The sequence below is a fragment of the Fundulus heteroclitus genome, chromosome 13, assembly GCF_011125445.2.
Source record: "Fundulus heteroclitus isolate FHET01 chromosome 13, MU-UCD_Fhet_4.1, whole genome shotgun sequence".
Lineage (NCBI taxonomy): Eukaryota > Metazoa > Chordata > Actinopteri > Cyprinodontiformes > Fundulidae > Fundulus > Fundulus heteroclitus.
Genome location: NC_046373.1, coordinates 4,519,893 through 4,541,732, shown reverse-complemented (window position 1 = coordinate 4,541,732; position 21,840 = coordinate 4,519,893). Strand labels below are relative to the sequence as shown.

The 21,840-nt window shown below is 43.5% G+C and overlaps 1 protein-coding gene across 1 annotated transcript; it reads left to right on the top strand.

Moving 5' to 3' along the window:
• The first annotated feature begins 3,463 nt into the window (after positions 1-3,463).
• LOC105931967 (SH3 domain-binding protein 5) lies at positions 3,464-20,496 on the top strand. Its single transcript, XM_012870914.3, has 9 exons — positions 3,464-3,622; positions 3,888-3,950; positions 8,617-8,745; positions 15,762-15,926; positions 16,038-16,168; positions 16,432-16,474; positions 17,382-17,598; positions 17,722-18,084; positions 19,314-20,496. Exons 1-9 carry the CDS (start codon positions 3,542-3,544, stop codon positions 19,484-19,486), a joined length of 1,365 nt encoding a protein of 454 aa, XP_012726368.2. The 5' UTR covers positions 3,464-3,541; the 3' UTR covers positions 19,487-20,496.
• Positions 20,497-21,840: the final 1,344 nt, after the last annotated feature.

Sequence of the window (21,840 nt, the reverse complement as noted above, 5' to 3'; positions counted from 1 at the left end):
TAACGATCTAATTACATTGATGCAAAATGAAAATATCGATCCATGTCGACAATTTTAAGATGCATCTTTTTTAATTTACGGGGCATGGGACTAAAGTGAAATGGTGATCTATTATTAGTAGCAGTAGTATTTTAAAAATAGAAGAATGTTGTTTTTGATATAAATGCCTGCTTAGAAATAAAATAGTCAAACCATATTTGGGTTTTAATGTGAGTTAATATCAATGTAAATAATACATAGTTAGATGTCATAGATAGATAGATAGATAGATAGATAGATAGATAGATAGATAGATAGATAGATAGATAGATAGATAGATAGATAGATAGATAGATAGATAGATAGATAGATAGATAGATAGATAGATAGATAGATAGATATGCATCCTATCGATCTCGTCGATCATAAATGCAACAGATTTTGTGATATTTGCAACTATTATATCGTCATCAAAACAAATCAATAAAACATTGTATCGTGACGCCTATAGTAAATTGAGTCCATCTGTGTGTAGTTTAATGTCAATCTAGGTCCAGCTGTTCTGTGATGACTTTAGAGGTTGGTTGGAGAACATTAGTGAACAGGTGGCAACACAAACCTACCAGGACCACCAAGAAACCCATAGTAACTTTTGAGGAGCTGCAGAGATCCACAGCTCAGGTGGGGAGAAACTAACGACAGGATAATTATTTGTTGTGCGCTACAAAAATTGGCGCTTAATGGAGAAGCAGCAGGGAGAACAAGTTAGAAGCAAGTTTTAGATTGTAGTGGAGTTTCACCTTTCAGCTGGACGTTGGCGCTACACATACTTCCAGGGATACAAGGGAAGGGTTTAGATCATAGCTTCATCATGGGAGTAGAATGGCCCAGTCAAAGTACGGACCTAAAACGACAGAGAATCTATGACCAGGCCTAAAAGTTGATGTTCGTAGATGCTCTTAATCCAATGTCTGACTGAAGTTGAACCATTTCACAGTTATGTAGGACTTTCCGTCAGTCAAACACATAAAATACCTTGATTTTAGCAAAGCACTGCATACAAACAAAAGCACCTTGCTGCAAAACATTTATCTGCTCGCCTTAAGCTTTCTTTCAGTTTTGTTGAATTAAACAGACACAGACAAAAGTGCTTTAAAAGTATTTGGCATGCTTAAATCACTTCTGGAGAAAACCCCCATTTACAGGAATCCAGACTCTTTCCCATGCCCCACCCTGCTCCCTGGAGTCCTGGCCACCAGATGGCAGAGAGAAACCATGGAATAATCCCTGGGTCCCAGAGCTCCAGCAAGTTGGAAATGTTTCAGTCCAAGTGCACTCTTCAAAATAAAAAGCACAGTGAGTTTCAGACGAAGGAGAAAATCTCTGCTTTCTGGGTACAGGGTGACAGACCATCCTGAGAAGAAAAGATAAACCAAAGCAGATGCATTCTCGTTGATTTTGTGGCATCTGGTTAAGCTTTAGACAGAGATCAAGCAGTCTTTTGTTACCTTTTTATTTTAATCAACACTATTTAAGTATTTACTGTTTTTTTTCTGCTTGGTGCCACATAAAAATTTCAGCTCTTTAGACAAAAGTTGATTAAAAGCAGACATGGCTTGAGTGATTCTAGGGAAAACAACTTTCCAACCAGCTTGGCACTTTATAAAAATTTATTTGTCCCTACTGTTAGATCATAAATGAACTGTGATTATAAGAATTAAATAATAATAATTTAATAAGCAAGGCCCAGTTACTGCCGGACCTGTAGAATCAAGAGGTCACTTAAATACCAACACCTTGTGATTTGGAATGACACAAATCCTAGAATAACAGTCAGATTGTTATATTTACCCTATGTCCCAAACTTCAGGACTACAGGAAGATGGTATTTTGGACATCGTTGGAGTACAGGTGTCATGTGATCCAAAGCTCTGCCTGCTTGATATCTACCCGAAGAACCTTACTCCCTGACTTTTAAGTGATTTTGGACTGTTACAGGTTAAAAGGATCACCATTCTAACGTGAAGAATAATGGGCTCGCCACCAACAAATGTGTGAGTGGAGTAGATGTCATCATCTGCTTTATTGGAACCTGGGCTGTATTTACTTATTACTTTATTTATTATACTTATTTACCTTTTTTTTGCATGTCTGCGTCTGTGCATTCAAGGGAGTTGTTTTTCTCCTTTATTCTCTGTGTTTAATAATGTTCAAAATAAAATGAAAACAAATGAAATGTTGTCAGACAACACGAAGGAGACAAAAGGGTTGTCTGGTCCACTAAAAGTTTGAAGAAGCACAAAATGCACTGCAAGCGTCACCTGCCTCAGTCAGTGGCGATGATGGGGAAATAAGAAAGAAACAGCACAAACGGTGATGGGGACGTCTTCTTTCGGTTATCTTGTTCTGTTGTTAAAGTTTTGATGATCCGAGTCATTTAAGTGAGACAAAGCAGGCAAAGTAGGCAAATAGTTTTTTCACATTGAGGACAGTGTACAGAACGCACATCCAGCAGTAGCTAATTATTATGGAAATGATCATGTTCCTCAGGATCCCTGCAAGGATGAGTCGGTAATGATAATAGATGGATGGATGGATGGATGTTCAAGTCTGTTGTTTTTATCCAGGCCGTCTGAAATCTTGATACTTGTGTAAATGTGTTGATTGTATCTGCTAAAACTAACAATGTGCGCTGCTGTGTAGAAGACGTGCTTTCCGTTTGACCTATAGTTCTTATCTCAGTCTGCATGTTGCACAAGGGCTCACCTCACAGTCTGCAGACTCTTTTTTAAACTTTCAAACAAATACATAAAAGTAGTAAGATGGGTATATAGTAAAAAATAAGTAAATTAAAAACAAAATTACATATATATATATATATATATATATATATATATATATATATATATATATATATATATATATATATATATATATATATATAAACCCTGAAATTTGTAGTACCCATGCGTATTCAGGCCTCCTTGTTTGTAGCCACGTGTGAGTCACAAACATGTGAAAGAAGACGCTGCGGTCAGTACGCTTTCTCACATTGGGAAATTATGACACTATCATTACTTTTAATGATTAATCGTCAATATGTATTTTAAAGTAACGACAAGGCAGTAGAAAAAAAAACGTCTTTGGAAAGATGTGAAAATTGAAGAATAAAAAAATCATTTCTTTATTGCGCAATGCTTGACTTTTAGTTTGAAGCTCCAAAACCGGAAGTAGTCCTTCAGATGATCAGAATTGGTACTTTTCTTATTTTGCCGTCCGCCCGCTGCTGAAGTTATGGTCCTTTGCTGGCTGCTTGTGGACGTCTCCGCGGCCGGACGCGGCGCTCTGAGGGCACCGCGGTCACCTCTGCTCCTGCGCGCACAGCAGATCCCCCGAACCCGCTGAGAGCGCGCAGACTGCGGGGCGCTCCGTGTGAAGGTTAAACAGGGCGGATCAGCAGTCGCTCACCAAACCTTTTTTATTGTCTTGAGACCCATCGTCTTTTTACCAAAAGAAAGGAGGGGGGGAGAAAAAACGAACACATCTGCAGATATTCCCAAGGATGGAGCGGAATGGGAATACCTGCGAGGATGACTCTCTGTGCGCTGAAGAGGAGGAGGAAGAAGTGGATCCAAGAATCCAGGTGAGAGATGTCAGGAAAAGTTGCAATGAAATCCTCATGTAAGGCTAGAGCCTGAATGGAGTGTAGCTTATAGTAATCATATGGGCAGAATTGCACTTTAGTACCAGTGTAATATACTTTATTAGAGTTCCTGGGTACTATGTAGCCCTTTTAATGCTTTCTTCGCACATGCAGCGACACACAGTTAGTAACTGGACTTAACAGGAGGCGCACACTACGGTACTCAGGCTGCCTCTCTTTGTCCTCCCATGTTTTCTGTAAACAGGGAGAGCTGGAGAAGTTGAACCAGTCCACAGACGCCATCAACCGCTTGGAGAGTGAGCTGGAGGTAAGCCCCCCCCCCCCCAAAAAACAAAAACAAAACAAAACAAAAGAACAACAGACACAAAAAAAAAGAAACAGCAGAAAGAGAAGGCGTGGAGATCTCTGTCACCACTGGATCTGTCCTGCCGGGGTAAACGCTCTCAGCCCAGGCCGAGCTGAGGGAGCCTTCCAAATCCACCGTCTGGGTTGAGATGTCCTCCTTTAAACAGACCTGGGTTGTTTTTCTACGGCAGCTTGCAAAAGTGTTCGCACCCCTGGAGCTTTTTCACATTTCGCCACCTCATCAGAACCACAAGTACCTTTATTGGGATTCTAGACCAACACAAGTTCTGTATAGTTGTGAAGTGAAACGAAAAATAATGCACGGTTTTCTGAAGCTTTCAAAAAAAAAATCGAAGCCCTTCCGAGTCAATACTTTGTCTTTTTCTACAGATTCCCAATTAGATTTAGGTCTGAGCTTTGACTAGGCCAATATAACACATGCACGTGTTTGATTTGAGCTGTTCCATTGCAGCTATCCCAGGTTCTCTTTTAGGGCTCTTCGTTTTTTAGCTCCACCCATCTCCCCTTCAGCTCACACCAGCTTTCATTTTTTCCTGCTCGAGAAAATCATCCCCACAGATTCTACCACCTCCATGTTACACAGTGGGAAAGATGTTTTCAGGGCAAGGTGTTTGTTACTTTCAGCTGCATGTTATTATATTAAAACACGGTCTATCAGTTGATTTCTAAATCAACTAAAGGGCGTGCCACTCCATTCAGATCTGTATTTGGATAAAAATCATGAAATTTGAAACACGTTATTTTCCTTACAGTTTCACAACTATACAGCTTTATTACGCACTACTGCGTGTTGCTCTATCACATGAAATCCCAGTAACAGACATTGAAGATGGCGTCGAAATCGCGCCCGAAGAGGCACGAAAACTGCTGCAAGGCGCCGGACGCTTTGCTTGGCAGCAGCGTCTGGGCTTTATAGCGCCTGGTGGGGAATGTCTCGCAAAGATGGAAAACTCTCACACAGTGTGGACCCTTTCTGAAGAAAAACTTGGAACGGCGACTTAATAGCTGCTCTGTAGAAACTTCGATCCCCAGCGCGCTCGCCATTGCCCTGCAACTCCCTTCCCCTGATTGTGAAGGCAGAAATTAAAAACGCTTCAACAGAGAAAGGAAGCTGTAAAATCAAGTCAGGAACTCTAGAAAGACTGATTGTTAGAAGAAAAATAAAGGATTTCTTCTTATTGCTCTGGCTTGTTTTCGGATACGCTGGTTGGCTCAGTGTTACAGCAAAACCTTAACATTCCAGAGCGAGGCCGCGGCTTCTCACATCCTAAAAGTAGGCCTCTTCTGTTTCTCATTAGAGCCGCATTCACCCAAACCCCACAACCTGGAGCCGCGATGAAAACACGAGACGGAGGGGGGATTTGCCTTTTTTTTTTAAATCCCTTCTCTGTTTTCTGAAAGAAAGAAAAAAGAAACCTTCTCGCTTTATTTATATTGCTTCAGCAATCCTGCGGTTCTGAATGACTAATTACTTGTAGCGGAATCACAGCGTTGACGTCAGCAAACAGTAAAAGAAGGAAAGCTGTGTGGCTAAAGCGTTCATACTGAGACGAGGCATGTAGGATGTGCTGCAGCCAGGCGGTTTTCTTGCGCTGCCAGGAAATGATTAAGGAAGATGTGCCGTAGATTTAGAGGATTTGGGGGGGAAAAAAACGTCAGGCAGGGAAGTAAAATCCTTGCTCACACCGTGTGCGACTCAGCCGACCCAGTCCCTAAAGCTCTCTTTTCGCTCAGATAAGTAGAAATGGAATATAAACACACACAAAAAAAGATTGAAACTACCATGAACGAAGGTTGATTTTATGCCTGGGGAAGCATTTGTCTGCTGACTGGGCCAAATGTTCTTATGAAAACCCCCAAAGAGTCTATGCCGCCGTCGCGCATTCTAACGAGGCTCTAAAGGCCGTAGGAAGAGAAGGAGGTCCACGGCCTCATGCGTCCTCCCCTCTGCTTAACAGTGAGCGTGGGCTGCGTTTACACATATTTTCTCTCTTTGTATTACGCCAGACCCACCTGAGGTGGCTGTTGCTGAAAAGCTCGCCTCGTCTGACCACAGCTTTAATTAAAGTCCCAGTAGGGGTTTTCGCAATCTCCACATGTTTATATTTGCGATGCCAGGAAAGAAGAGGCTTTTCCTGGGAGGCCTCCTAACCAACAGGTTGGGGGTGTTGATTGAATATTACATTTGATACGGAGACTTAGGTGGCCCAATATGACACTCTTTGCAGCTTTGGAGATGATTTTAGGGGCTTTTCTCATTTCGTACTTCAGAGGATCAAAAGACATCTGGCTTATCTGAACAGCATATTCTCTTGTCTTTCCCATTGTGAAAAATGGCTTAGAGAAATGACCATCTGTGTAATGTCATATTTACACCCCAAGGAACCTGGGATTTGTGGATGACTATTTAAAAGGATCTAGATACTCGTATCGTAACTTGGAGAAAAGTGCAGCAGTTCTGTGTAAGTTACAGGAATTGTTATGGGTACCATTAATTGTGCTACCGGTGATTTTGTTAAACTAGGTGTATTTCAACACGTGGTTGTTTTCCCTCTGAATAAATGTACTCACATCAAAGGTTGGCTGTGCCTGAATGTCTCGTTTTGAGATTTGCATCGATAAACGTAGCATTTTTATATCAAAAAAGGGTGAGTGGTGGCCTAGTGGTTAGAGCACAGAGCTTCGGTCCCAGAGGTTCTGTGTTCAAATCCCACAAGCTGCCATGCTGGGTCCCTGAGCAAGACCCTTAACCCCCAATTGCTCCCCAGGCGCCGCACAGTGGCAGTCCACTTCTCCCCAAGGGAATGGGTTAAGATGCAGAAGTGAATTTCTCCATTGTGAGATCAATAAACTTCAATTATTATTATCTTTTTTTACTACCACAACACGGGCCGGGCCTGTAAATGCTGAGGGCCCTGTGTGTGTGTGTGCAGTAGCATGCAGGATTTACCTCCTGGATTCGAAGCTGTGCCATTATCTCTGCGCAGGAATGGCTTGACAGGAAGCGCTCTGATGTCACAGGAAGTGTACTTCCTGCGGCACCCTCTCCGTTTTCCTTCGTTAAGCTCTCATTTGCTGCTCGGTCAGCTTGATGAACAGGATGCAGGTGCTGCCTTTTTTTTGTACCGCTCCAAATTATGGTCTGCACAGGCCACCCGAGGCGACGGCATCTCACACACACACACGCCACCACCGATAATGCAGACAAACAGATGCAAATCACCTGCCGGTTGCATGATAGAGAAAACCTTAGAACATCCAGTGTTCAGTCAGATCACCACTCATGCGTTATCCTCAATGGCGTACTGTTCCTGAGGAGGCCAAGAGATTAAAGCGCCTCTGGTTTTAAAGATTCGTCACACACATTGCTGACGGGTCATGAATGCAGGCAGTTCAGTCCAGTAACCTGAGCCTCTCTTTTTTCCCCACTGCGGTCATGGTTTTTATTTGTCACAATGAAAAATGCTTGGGCGTTTCTGCAGAAGACACTGTCCAGCGAGTAGGAAAACAGAAACGCGCCTCGCCGCTTCACTGCTGCCAAGACCCGCGATACAAGCCCACACCGTCACAGAGCCTGGCCTTTAGGCACCGGGGGCTGTTTTAGTTTTGGTTTGGAGTGCGCAGCCTAAAATAAGGTCTGGAATGCTGACTCCAGATGCCCGCAGGCTTGGTGAAGTTTACATCTCCTCTCCGCAAAATTACACCCAGGGCTTCATTTTTGCATGGTGCAGTTTTGAGGTAGGGTGCATATTGTAGTGGCTGTCTAAGGTTTTCCACTCACAGGGGCAGAACAAATTTGGTCTCCGTAACAGCCACTGGATGGTAATTACATGTCAGCTGGTTGTTTTGCAGGCGTGCCAGGAAAAAGCCAATTCGGTGCTATCATTACAACATGTGTCGTTTGCTAAGCCCTCCTGGGACTTTAACTACAAGCGTTTAGTTTGGTCAGGTTGAGCTTTTGCAGCTTCAACTACTCCAGGTGGACTGGTATGCCTACTGTTAAGCATGGTGGGAGCCTGTGGTGCTGCGGGCCACTTTCCTTCCAAACTCCCTGAGAATCTAGGTGAAATACATTTTATTCCATGATCTGCATATGTTGATTAGGCCTTGTGATCAACAGAAAGGTCCCTACGTTGAACAGGGGCTGAAATTGAGCCCCTAGTATTATGCCCCTGATCCACCTCGGGAGTTGGCAACCAATCCATAGCCCCTATATGCTAACTATAATTGTTATAGATCTGTTTTCAGATGTGTGGAGACACATACTGATCCAAGTGATATTTTAGGGTGTGAAATAGTGGATTCTCCACATCCATACAAGTAATTTACATACATATCATTGGCAGGCGACAACAGAGAGGTTCAAGGTACTTAAAGTCCAGAAGAAAAAGGTTTATTGAAGTATAATGAACACATCTCTACAATGTCCTGTAATTTTCCCCATTAAAGTCTTGTGTTTGTCAATAGAAGATCAATTTTTTTGATTCACAAAAAAGCACAACAGAGGCCTAAAAGCTGACACTGGCCTGCTTTTTTGAATATGGCAAACAATGCCATGACTTGAAATGCTTATACGTGCTGCTTTGTGCGTCTCATCACACCTGCAGGACTTCCGCCAAAGGTTTCGAGCAGTGCTGGTGGAAGCGACAGTGAAGCTGGACGAACTGATAAAGAAAATCGGACGGTCTGTGGACGACTCCAAACCTTACTGGGAGGCCCGCAAAGTGGCAAGAAAGGTCAGCTTTCTCTCTCACACACACACACACACATCTTTGTTTTTAATACAAAGTGAGGCCTTTGCCTTGACTTCCATTAATTCTCAATCCTTTTTATGGCCTAACCCCAACCTAAACTTAATAGACACCTTAGTAAATTAACTTGACTAACCAACTAAGGTTAATTACCTAACCTCTTGCCCCGCAAAAAAGTGAGGACCAAAAATAAGGTCCTCACTTTACTAGTAAAATGGGCAAAAATGTTCTCACTCAGCTGCAAGTACAAGAACACACACGCACACACAAATAAAAGGCTAAAGACAGCTTTTGTCATGCAAATACGGGTCCGATCAACAGTCAACCCCCCCCCCCCCCCTGCTTATTGCTCACGCGCTGCCATCAGAGCTGCTGCTGCTGCATGTCATATCACACACAGACATAAGCAGGGACACACACAGAAACACACACACACACAAATCCCCAGTCTATTTCAGCTCAGCTGTGACACACCAATGTCAGCCGTCTGAAGTATGAATCATAGGATCCTGATTCCTCGGCCAAGACGGTGAGGTCGTGGACTCCGCATTTGTGGTAGTAACCAGTCGGACTGAGGCATCAATATTGGCCGTTAGACGTTGAAAGTACTCTGCTGCATGAGAAAAGCAGAGTTTGGGGTTTTGAACCACAGGGGAAGCCGCTCTACCCACCAGCAGCAGTGCAGGAAGCACCAAGAAATTGTAGTAGAAGGATGCAGAAGATTACATTTGTTGCAGGTGCATCGTTTGATTGTAAATATATTATATCTGTGCAGCGTTGGCTCGGAGCAGCAGAAACAGACCTCACGTTGTGGCTCCCTTTAAGTAGATATGAGCCGAGCGCTTTAAACTTGTCATTAATCCTCAGTAAGCTTTCCCTTACAGTGTCTGTCAGCTTCAGACTCAATCCAGCTTGACTGTACTGTGTGCGCGCATGTGTGTGTGTGTGTGTGTGTGTGTGTGTGTGTACTTGTTTATGTGACCTATTTAGGAGCATTTCTGGTACATTTACTTACCTTCTGAAGACCGGTGGGCCTTATGGGGACCTAAGCCCATTCCTAATGGACCCTAACGGTGTAAGGGTTAGCTATAAATGTAGCTTCCACAAAATGAAGGGAAGTTACGACAGAGCCTTAATATGGGTAGAAGTGCTAATTGTGTGTGTTTGTGTGTGTTTGTTTAAATAGACCAAAGCCAATAAAGGCCTGAGGTGAAACTGGAAACGTGTGCGGGCATGATTTATGGAGGAATATTTAATATTTAATAGCTGACCCATTTCCAAAGGTTTCAGAAATGTCCTCTTTGACCCTACAGCGAAGAACGTCAACAGTAGTGCACCGAGCCCCACTCATCGGCCAGCCTCATCCACCACAGCCCCCCATGCTTCACCCCCTTACATTCCAGCAGACTGGGGCGGGGGATGGGGGGGAGTGTAGGAATTTGTCCGGGCCGCTCTATCTTTTGTCCTTTTTTTACCCAGCATTCTCTTCTGTCTCGCTGGCTGTCGCTGTGAATGTTTGTGCCAACCCTCACCCACCTTCACCTACTTCGGCCAACCACACCCTTTATCCCCAGACTCCATCAGAAGCAGCTTACTGGACAAACGTCTGGAGGTGCCAGACTAAGTGAAAAAAAAACAAACCTGTATGAATCAGCTTAGAGTGACACATCAGACACGAGAAGCATGTAGGATGGGGTGAGTGGTCATGGAAAACTATGTCGAGCTGACAACGTGTTGTAGCCTTCTTTTGAGTGGCACAAAAAAAATCATGAAATCCTAACGAAGCTTGGATTAAATTCACCTTAAACTCATGTTTGACCAGCCACAAACTACAAAGTATTTAATTATTAAACAAACACAAAGTAGTGGATTATAGTGAAGTTGTAGAAAAATTATTTTCAACCTTTTTTTTCATATAAGGGAAAACGTGGTGTTCACCTGCAGCCCCGTGAGTCAGGACCCATCTATCACTGCTGTTACAGCTTTAGAGTTATGCTTCTACCACCTTTGTACACTGAAAGAATGCCTTGTTCACCCATCCTTCTTTGCCAAACAGCTCAAAGTTATTGGATGGGTAAGTAAATAAGACTGGAAATACATATTTAGCACGTCTGATCCTAGATCAAAAGCCTTGGCCGTTCTGGGGCATCAAGGAAACGACACCAACGCTGCCTAAAGGGCCTTTCAGACAGGACGCGATTTGCGCTGCGCTGGCCGCGGGGTTCAGCGCAGCGCATTTGCGGTTTCTATGGCAACGCGTGCATTCGTCACGGCGCGCCGCGCTCGCCGCGCTCAAAGTTCAACTATGTTGAACTTTGAGCGCGGCGCGCGAAGCGGTGCGCTGCGCTGTGCTTGCGCTTTGCTCGACGCAGCGATAAACCGCCCTGGCGCGGCGCAAGCCATTGAAAAGAATGGGTTTCACAGCGCAGCAGTGCGGTCGTCGCAGCCTGTCTGAAAGGCCCATTAGAAAACCCACCTCCGTCTAGGAAGTCCTGGAATTCTGCTGTGAGCCTTGATCTTCACTTTGACATGAAAACAGCGATGATGGACGCAGCTTTTAACTCGTATTCCATCTTCTGTTTGTGCTGCACAGTTTCCACCTCATCAAATATCCATCATCCTCCGTCTGTTGTCCTCTTCTTTTACACTCTGGGAAATGGGTCATGATGAGAGTCGAAGGGGCGGGATTCCCTTTTCTAGTTACATCTCTCATACAAATAATTGTTCTAAAAAAATGCCAGTTTTTACCTTTTCCATAATAACTAACCCGAGCATGAGGTACATTACCATATTACATTTCCAGCGTTTTCCAGTCACTTGCTTTCTTTTCTACGCCATATTTTACTGGATGGACCACTTTAACTCGCAGGTAAAACCACCCCCTGTCCGGTTCTAATGTTGTTGGGCGGAATTGTGAGAAAGCCCAACTCGGTTGGATGACAACCAACCCCACCCAGTGATGGTACTCGGATGCTTCACTGTTGGCACAGTCCAAGGGCGACGGATGTTTCTCCTTCCCTTCTCTTGACAAATGGTTTTGCAGATGTAGGAGACAATTATTCATGGGCGGATATAGCTATGCACCGATCTCCTGCTGTTTCTCCTTCTGCTGCTTCATAAAGCGTTTCAGTCTGTCCTTGATGTTATTCTTGGATACAAATGGCTTCTATGCTGCTCTTCTCGTAACAAAGTTTTTGCCCATAAGTATTTACCTTGCTGTGTACCAAACTCAAAACACAGGGAACACTTCAATGCTTCTGAGGATCCAGAGAAATGTGCTATAATGCTATAGTGCTATATATGCGTTCTATGGAGGAGACTAATATTTTATCTTAAATAAAAATGATGCTCATCAACCCGTCTTCTATAATCCGTCTACCAATTAGAATGCTAATAATTTAACCACAATTAGGGTAAACATCTGCTCATATTTGGTTTATTTTGATGCAGTTTTTTTGCAAAGCCAACGTTTTAAGCAAATATACCTATTTGCAGTGAATCATTCTGCATCAGATTCCATGTGCAATTCTTGCTAAGCACACTATCTATGTCCCTGCGGAAACATTTGGACCTAAATATAGGATGTAAAGGTGGCAAACTGCTGAATATAATACCTAATGTTTACTCTCCTAGTCTGCAGTTAAAGCTGCAGTAACATTCTACTTTAAATACACTGGAAAAGACGGGGTTTTTGTTTCTGTGCCGTTGTATTTTCTTGCCGTCTGGTTCTTGTTTCCAGGTTTGGTGGGGTTACTGCTGTTGTTGCTGTATCTCCGTTTTCTCCGCAGTTCTTTTTTGCCGTTTCACTCCAGAGTAGTGGGTATGAACGCAGTGCATGATAGGAAAAGCCACGCTGCCTTGGCTACACTTCAGTGACGCCAAGAGGAACCTTTCTCCAAACAGTCATGGTAAATGTTCTGAAATCCCCCGAGCGACGCTGCCATCTCCCTTTTGTCTTTTTTTCCGAGCTAAACCTCTCCGCTGGATTTTAATGCACATCCACTATTCGGTAAACTTAGCTAAATTATTTTTAGCTCGAGCAAAAACAGAAATTTCTAACAGTTTCATCGTGACCTTTAAACTATTCGACCGAAGCGAGTGGGTCCAGATATGTAGTGGGGGGGCTGACAATGATCTCCCTATTGACTGTGACCGTGGGTCAGAGGAGCCCACTGACAGCGCGTCAGATCTCCTCAGAGACAAAGTGTCTGTCTGTCTGCTGGATCAAGGCTCGGTTGTCTATCTCAGTGAGAGTTTATAAAGTAGCAAACTCTCTTAGTTTTTCCTTGCCTGTCACAAAAAAAGCATGTGTAGAAATGTAAAACAGTCACTCAGTGTACGACTACTCTTTATTTAAGGCGAAACACAGCTAGAAACTAACGGTTTTATGTAACCTGATGTGGTCATCACACTGATGGCTTAAGTTTCCTGTGTCGGTGTCACTTACAAACTTATACAAACCGCCTAGTATTTGGGGTTTATGCGTGCCTACAGTGCCTTCGCTGTATGGACTCTAGGCAGAAACTTGTGTCAGGGAGCTTAATGGGAACGAGTTGGACTCCTGTAAACATTGCGGACAGTGTTTTCAGCCAGAAGTGGTTCCCAGCATGCTAAAAAAAAACAACGTTTTAAGCTTCTTTTTTTCCCTACGTCTGTTTATTTCTGACACACGGCAAGAAGTTTAACGGCCAGTAGACAGAGTTTTAGTTGTAGGCTCAGGCTGTGCCCTGCTGCTTAGACAGTCCGTTGCCAAAGTGTTCATACCTCATGCACTTTTTCATGTTTGGCCTCATTTTACACAAACCTGAAAGTATTTTCTTGGCCTTTCATGTGATAGATAGACGCAAAGTAGTGAATAATTATCAAATGGAAGAACAGTCATGCATGGCTTCTATTCATGTTTACAATCAATTATATGAAAAATAAGCCATGTATTGGTATTCATCCACCCTGAATACTTTAAATAACCAACTTTTGCAACAGTTCCAGCTGCACGTATTTTGAGGTGTGTCTCCATCAGTTTTACAAATATAGAGACTAACATTTTTTTGAGTCCTATTGGATGGAGGACGCCTGTGAAACGTAAACTTGCCACAGATTGTTAGTTGGTGCGAGGTCCAGACTTTGACTGGACCGTTTTAGCCTAACAATATGCTTCAAAATTAAAATTTTTTGTTAATGTCTGATGCTGTTTTCTTTTGTTTGAAGGCAGTTTCCCATGTAAGCTGAAAGTAAAGCCTTATCTTTATTTTAAGGTTTGTCTTCTGTTGTAGCCTGTTTTTCCTCTCCCCGATGAGGCGGTGCCGTTTGCCAGGCCACCGTTCTAAATAAGAAATTGTTCTTAATGTTTTTTGCCCGGTTAAGTAAAGGGGAAATAATCAAGTGAATTGTAGTTCTTGACCTGCTGTCTTTTTCTACTGTCCTATCCTCTATTTAGCTTCTTAAACTCTTCTTTACTCTGACTGGTTGTCCAGTTCCTGCTGAAGAAAAGCATCCCCACAGCATGATGCTGCCACTACCATCCTTCAAGTAACAATTATTGCCACAATTGTTACTTGTGACAATAATTTCCTTTTTTAACACTCTTCCAGGACCAAGACCAGATATTCATTCCAGACAGCGCAACCAGTTACAGATTGTTCTGTCTATGGATCTCTTTAGATCAGGGGGTCCAATATGTGGCCGGGGGGCCTTTTGTGGCCCTGTGAACATTTTTGGTGGCCCTCGACCACACTTGAAAAATGGTCTAAATTCAGTTTTACCATCTCAGGCAGTTGATACAGATACACTTAAAAATAAACAAACAAAAAACATTAAGGCGCAATTTTCACTGATCTTAGACCTTTCAAAAAAGAGAGACAAATTAAAATATTGTTACAATAGAAAGCATAAATAGTATTCAGCTTTTATCAAGCATGTTTTTGCTTTTAATGTAGGTTAATAGTAAATGGGGCCAAAAATGTCCAGCGACATTTACTAAGAAAGACATACATTTTTCTTGGCTAAATAAAGCAAGAGTGTGCAAAAATCCTATTCTCGTAGCTGAAAAGACATTAAAAAATCTAGAAAAAGTTAATCATCTCAAAAAATTTCAGATATTGTTTCCTGTTTTTTTTATTTTTTTTTTATACTGGGTGAACTAGCAAGACCCTTTTTTATGTTTTAAATCTACAATGATTGACAGATCCATTTTTATACAGAAATCAGACTAATATGCCTGTTTCATTAAAATGTTGTGCTTATTGTTGAGCAGGTAAAAAATGTTGATATATATATATATATATATAAATTTGATAAAATCTGATCGTTTTCAACATTTTGTGGACCCTGAGTACTTTCAAATTGCCATTTTTGTTACTCACGTGGACCTCCTGGCTGCATCTCCCCTGACCTGACCTGCCTGTTTAGGTTGTCAGCCATATAAAGATGGTTCTCTAACGTTCTCTAACAAACCTCGCAGAACAGTTGGATTTACACTGAGAATAGATTACACACACAGGTGGGCTCAATTTAAAACATAGGTGACTTCTGAAAATGGTTAGCACTGAGCTGTATTTAGGGACATTGGAGTTAACGGGACGGAATACAAATACCCAACCTTTTTTGTTTGTAACAGACGCTGACAGAATGTATAATTTATTTTCCACTTCACAGCTGCCTTTCTGCTTAGTGTGGATCCAGCACATATGATAATTAAGTTGAAGGTTGTAGCATGACATCATGTGGAAATCTTCATGTGTATCAGCTCTGACACCCCTAAAACCTCTTTGTAATCACTGCTACGCAATTAAAACTGCTCGTCCTACTGTGCTGAAACACTGAAACAAGAAAATTCTGCCAAACATTATTATATTATTGGTTCCTAATCTATCTTTAAGAAGAAACCCCAACACCGTTGGTGATATCAGTGCAGCTCTAAAGCTGAATGAGATCTCTGAGTTGGACTCTCCGTTTCCAGTGAGATAAGTTGTAACTGGGAGCTCCTCTCTTTTGAACCACAGGCCCAGATTGAAGCCCAAAAAGCCACCCAAGAGTTCCAGCGTGCGGTGGAGATCCTGCGGGCAGCCAAGGAGACCATCGCCCTGGCAGAGGAGAAGCTTCTGGAGGAGGACAGTCGTCAGTTTGACTCTGCCTGGCAGGAAATGCTCAACCATGCCACCCAGAGGGTGAGTACATGCAGCTCGACTCCGCCGCAAACAGGTCAGACCTGACACCCTGCTAACAGCGCCGAGATTAAAGTTCGCTCTCCATTCGTTTTTTTTGGGGGGGGTTTCCAGGTGATGGAGGCAGAGCAGGCGAGAACACAGAGCGAAGCTGAATACAAGAAAACAACAGTCAACTACAACTCCAGCATCTCCCTCATGAAGCAGCTGGAGAAGAAGCTGAAGCGCTCCATCAACAAATCCAGGTCAGTCCCTTCCTTACGACTGGTTGGAAATGACGCTAACAGGGTTCACCCTTCGTTGGGCCCCGTATTATGCAAGCGCGCTGAGAAATAGAGGGCTCTTTAAACGTCGTCTAATGCGCTCCAGATGTTCCATGTGTAGGCTGGACAGCTTTGGGGTGTGCTCCCTTTTTGAGAGCCAAGGAATGTGACTATTTAACGGAGGAGTTTTGTGTTTTTTTCCCTTTTGCTCCCTTAACTTTCTCTCTGTTTTTCTTCTTTTGCAGACCCTATTTTGAACTGAAAGCCAAATATTATCTACAACTTGAGGTATGTATGTAGAGGGTGGTAGACTTTAGTGGAACTTAGAAACATCCAACCATGAACTCTGGTATTAAGACACCAGCACACATTGCAATTGTGTTGTGTTTTAAATCGGTAATAAAAATGTATTCATTATCTTCAATGATAATAACTTTTAAACTGACGTACATATGGAAGAGTTGATAGACGGAGCATGTTGTGGCTTTGTTTAACACATTTATTCTTGAAGGACAAAGGTGACATCTTACTTGAATCTCAGTTTGTAAGATGAAATCTAAACTCTAAATACATCTAAAAACAGATGCACGTTACAACGGAGAGCTTTAGTTCCAGTCGTAGGTATTTTAAAACACGCAGTTTAAATCCTAACCTAATCTGAAGCGTTGAGATGAAGTTTATAGCCGAAATCCACTGAGACACCACTTTCCTGTTAGCTGTCTGCACAGATATTGGGAAATTTGAAAAGCAGATGTACGTAGCTGTAGAAGACCTTAACAAACACAGAAAGCTCAAATCAGACAAACGTAGTTGTGGTGCTAAATTATATGTGGTTGTTATCCAGTGTCGGTTAATTCAATAGTACTTCTGTGAGTCTGAAAAACTCCCACAAAAATCCCCAAACAGGTGACTTTCTTCATTTGGGAAAAGGTGTCTTTTTGTTTTGTTTGATATTTCTTTTTGTTTTACCTTCATGCTTAGCTGAGGGAAATCTCAAAGCAACAAGTGGGGGAGGGGAGTACCACCACAGATCACAAGTTAAGGCCTCACAGTGTCACTGTTTGAACCGGCATACCTTTTGAAACGGAAACGAGGCCATGCTTATTTTGTCCGCTCTTACGAAAACACGCCTCGTGTCGTGTACGTAATTGTTCCCGCTGCCTCTGGCTGAAGTGTGCTTCTGGACGTCTCGCAGCAACTGAAGCATCACGTGGACGAACGACAGGCCAAGCTCATGGTCGCCAAGTCCGAGTACCGCACGGCGCTGCGCAACCTGGAGAGCATCTCGGAGGAGATCCATGCGCACCGACGCTCCCATGCCATAGGAACCAGGGAGCGAGGCGTCGGTGCAGAGGTGGACGAGGCTCACGATGACATCACCAACTTCAAGATGGAGTCCGACGGCCTGTCGAGTAAGCGTTTGAGAACCAGCTCCCCTCCCCCATTTTTGTCAGTCCATGTTTGTTGTTTCGGTTTGTCGGTGCATCTCGCTGCCTGCTTAATGGTGTGCTTGTGTGTGGACACGTTTGTTTCAGTGGTGTCCGTTTCCGTTGACGAAGAGGGCAGTCACAGCTCGGAGGAGGAGGAAGACACCCCCGCCACCTCCTCATGCCGAACGATGCCCTCCTCGCCCTCCCCTCCATGCTCCCACCCTTCCACCTCTGCCTCCACCCCCTTGGGCACGCCGTGCTCGTCTGGCTGCCCTCCCTGCTCTGTCCTCTCCGGTTGTTCGTCCTCCTCCACCCTCTCCTCCTGCTGCCCCGAAGGACTGGAGTCAGAGAGCCTCTGCGGCTCTCACGGCCCAGACCTGGCGTGCAGTTCAGGTCACGTCTCGCCCCTCCTGGGCCCTCGCAGCCAGTGCAGCGGAGCTTCCTCTCCAGACTGCGATCAGGAGCGAGGTGCGTGTCAGAACGATAGCCGGCCAAATGTTGTAGGGAGTCTTTAAATGTTGTAAATGTCAGGAATACGCTGTCAGGTGTCAGAAATGTTTGAACAAAGCATCCAAACTATACATCAAATATTAGGTGTGGGCTGCCATACCCAGCTAGGCTTGGCCTGGTGAGATCCTCATGGTCTGGTTTAAACACCATGGTTTGAAGAAAAACACCATTGTTTTTGGTAATAACACAAAGGTGTGAAACTTAAATTGTGTAACACTATCTAACCAACCTCAGCTTTAATGCAGCGCTAGCCTAATAAATGTGAAGGTTGGAACTCCTTTTAGCTTCCACGTCGTGACTTTTGGTGTCTATTGGCAACTGGAAATATCTCTGAAGCAGACAGTTTTCTCTTGTAGGTAGGCATAGTGGTTAGCTTCCCAGCAGTTTGCAGAAACAGGTGGGGGAGGAGCAACCACGTTAATCTGTGCTCCATAAGGCCGGAGAAAACTCTAGGATTTTCTCTGACACCTCATTAAAATGTCTTCAAATTGTAGAAAGAGCCCGATGGCAAAGTTTCTGAAATGTTTTAAAAGCTCAGTATAGGTGAATGCCCGTAGCTGACTTATGCCGATATTTAACCAGAGACTGAACAATAGTGCTGTACACCAATAGTAGCTAACTGATATAGGGAGAACTAGTCTATTGTGTTATAGAGCTTGCCTAGAAAATATTGCAGTAAATTATGTGTGAATAAAGCATCAAAATAAAGCTGCGTTGGAAACAGAGTCCGTTTTCAAAGCTACTTTTCTGAAACGTTTTGCACCAAATACTTTTTTTTTTTTCATTAGAAACCAGATCTTTGTCTAAACCCCAGTCATAAAACATCTGCTTTTTGGTAGAAATCACTTACCATGGCTCAATAAAAGCATCTTTTCTACATTTTGTTAAATTACAGTTATTGTAGCAAGATGTGGTTCTACAAGCCTGAAAGGGCCTGAAAGGGAAATGTGTGCTAAACTTTTCAGATTTTTATTTAAAAAAAAAAAAAAACAGAATGAAAGAAATAATAAAACATGTATCAGTTTACTTTCACTTCCCGTGCTGCTTTGTAGTGGTTTATCTAATATACATAGACTATGAAGGGGGAAAAAAAGCCATGATTAATGCTGCGGGGCTCTGTAGACAGCGTTCCCCACCTCCAGCCGGCAGCTTGTGAACCAGTTTTTCCTCTTCCCGCTGTGTTCCAGGCGACAGAGCAGAAGGAGCCGAGGCCTCGGTGGAGGGCGGCCTGAGCAAGCTGACCTTGACCGGCTCCCAAAACCCCGGGGACTCCGAGGATGAGCAGGACCCGCATTACATCAACCCAGAGATTTCCTCTCCCAGCTCCGCCACCTCTATCCTGCTTCTGAACGGCGTCTGATAACGTCTGCGTCACGCCTTAAACTCTGACTGGGCCCCTTTTTCAAGCCCCGACACGGACTCACTGACGGAGCAGGATGCTGACGTGTGACTGAAAGTAACGAGCGGGACCTGAAGCTGTCCTCCTGCATGACTCCCTGTCTCGGTGTTGTGTAAACATCAGTGTTGTCACATGGAAGCCGGTGTGTTTAACATCATTATACCCTCGTCGAATAAATCCTGAAGCTATAAAGGACATGCTTAAACGATAAGACGGTAGAGAATCTCCGTGGTATTAATGCTGGTGTTATCAAAGGGCATTGAGGTTGTTGTTGTTTTTAACCTGAAGCTCCCACGGTTTCCTGATATAATAGTGTTGGAATGAATTTCCCTGCTTTGCTTTTGCAAAGAGACCTTCTTCCTTGGCCTGCGTGCCAATACACCTCTCTATGTTACACGGGGGTGTCAGATTTCCTCCTAAACGCTCTGACGCTGAGCAGCGACGTGTCCCTGTTGAGGCAGCAAGGAGCAGACATGTCATTTTGACGGTGTTCAGAGATTCCAGTCGCTGGTTCCACAGGAGGATCAAAAACGGGACTGAATCGAGCCGCCCTGTCTTTTCGTATTTTCAGCCTAGTTTTTCGGCATTTGGAGCCGATTTTGGAGAAATGTGAAGGAAGGGCCGCAAGAAAAGTGAGCACTAAAGTAACTCGGAGCTTAACCTAACCCTTTAGCTACATAAACAGTCTTCCTGTAGGACTTGTGAAAGAATGAGTGAATGTGTCACTAAGTGCAAAGTTCAGAGAGGAGTTCGGAGGTTTCTCTGCCCGGCCGAGTGAATGATTTTGTTTTTTTGTGTCGTCTGTGCGCGTGTGTGTGTTGTGTTTTTCCGACTGGTGTTCAGCTATTAACCTGTTGTAGAGATGTTCTATATTTATACTCGTGTATTCTCGTATATGAAATATGTTTTGTGGTTACTGTTGTACATGTCTAGCAAATGATTAGCATTAAACATGGGCTTCATGTAACGTTTCAGTGAGTGGAGATTGTTCTTCTTCGGTGTAACGGTTGTGATCAGGTGAGGAATCATTGACCTTAAACGCTTCTGCGCAGATTTTCCCTCCCCTCATGTGAATAGGTCTGCTCACATTTGGCTTTAAAATTCTAACTTTTAACTCGTTGCCTTGTCAATGTGCTTCCGAGCTAAATGGCAACATAACAGGCCCAAACCATGGTACCACGCTCCTGTACAGAGATACAGATCTTCATTTAAAATAAAATATTGACCTGTATCTTTATTAGTATTCTCATTTAAGAGTTCGTATTTGTCCACTTCCATCAATTTATTTGTGGACTGGTCTTTCCTGTTTCTTCATAATGTTTGAAGATCATGGGCACCAATAGACAGTGGCTTGCAAAAGTATTTATACATTTATAATTATAACCTTTTCATATTTTCTCTCATCACAGTCACAAGCCGCTGTATGTTGTATTGGGTTTTTATGGGACAGACAAACACACAACAGTGCATGATAATACAGTTTTGAACATTTTGGATCAATGAGAATGTAAAATTTCATGTGCATTTTGGGAATTTTTATTCACCCCCTAAGTCAAATCAATTACAACCAATTGTCTTCCGAAGTCACCAAATTGGTAAATAGAATCGTCCTGGGTGTAGTTTAATGTTCTGCAAAGGCCTCAGGTTTGTTGGAGCGCATTAGTGAACAAACCGATTCATGAAGGTGAAGGAACGCTCCAGATGGTCAGAGAAAGTTGGTTAGCTTAGGAAAACATTTCCCAGGGTTTGACCTTTAAAGGAGCATTGTGCAATCCACCTTCTGAAAATGGAAAGAGGCGTGGCACAACCCCAAACCAACCGAGGTAGGAGCAGAGATCCACTGCTCGGGTGGGAAGATTTGGTGACAGGACAGCGATCGGTGGTGCTCTTCACAAATCTGGCCTTTGGGGAAAAGCAGCAAGAAGAAAACCATGGTTGAACTTTTTAAAGCTGGTCACGGGTCATGTAGGCAGTACTGAACACATCATCCCCACTGTGAAACATGGTGTTGGCAGCGTTATGCTGTGGGGATTCTTTTCTTCAGCTCGACAGGCAGTTGGTCAAAGTTGATAAGAAGATGGATGGAGCTGTTAGGAGTCCTGGAAGAAACCAGTCATTTTCCAGGAGGACAGCAGCCCAAAACATACAACCAGGGCTGCAATGGTTTGGATCAAAGCCTATTAAACACACCACAGTTTGTGAGACTGAGGGGTTGTGTGTCTAACCAGGTAGTCAGCAGCACAGGAGCTCCACAGGGGACTGCACTGTCCCCATTCCTACTCACTCTTTACACCTCAGACCTCCAGGACAAGACA

Coding starts and splice junctions, on each gene's coding strand:
- LOC105931967 (XM_012870914.3), top strand. CDS start 3,542: ATGGAGCGGAATGGGAATACCTGCGAGGATGACTCTCTGTGCGCTGAA. Junction 3,951..8,616: donor GCTTGGAGAGTGAGCTGGAG/GTAAGCCCCCCC, acceptor TCACACCTGCAG/GACTTCCGCCAAAGGTTTCG. Junction 8,746..15,761: donor CCCGCAAAGTGGCAAGAAAG/GTCAGCTTTCTC, acceptor TTTGAACCACAG/GCCCAGATTGAAGCCCAAAA.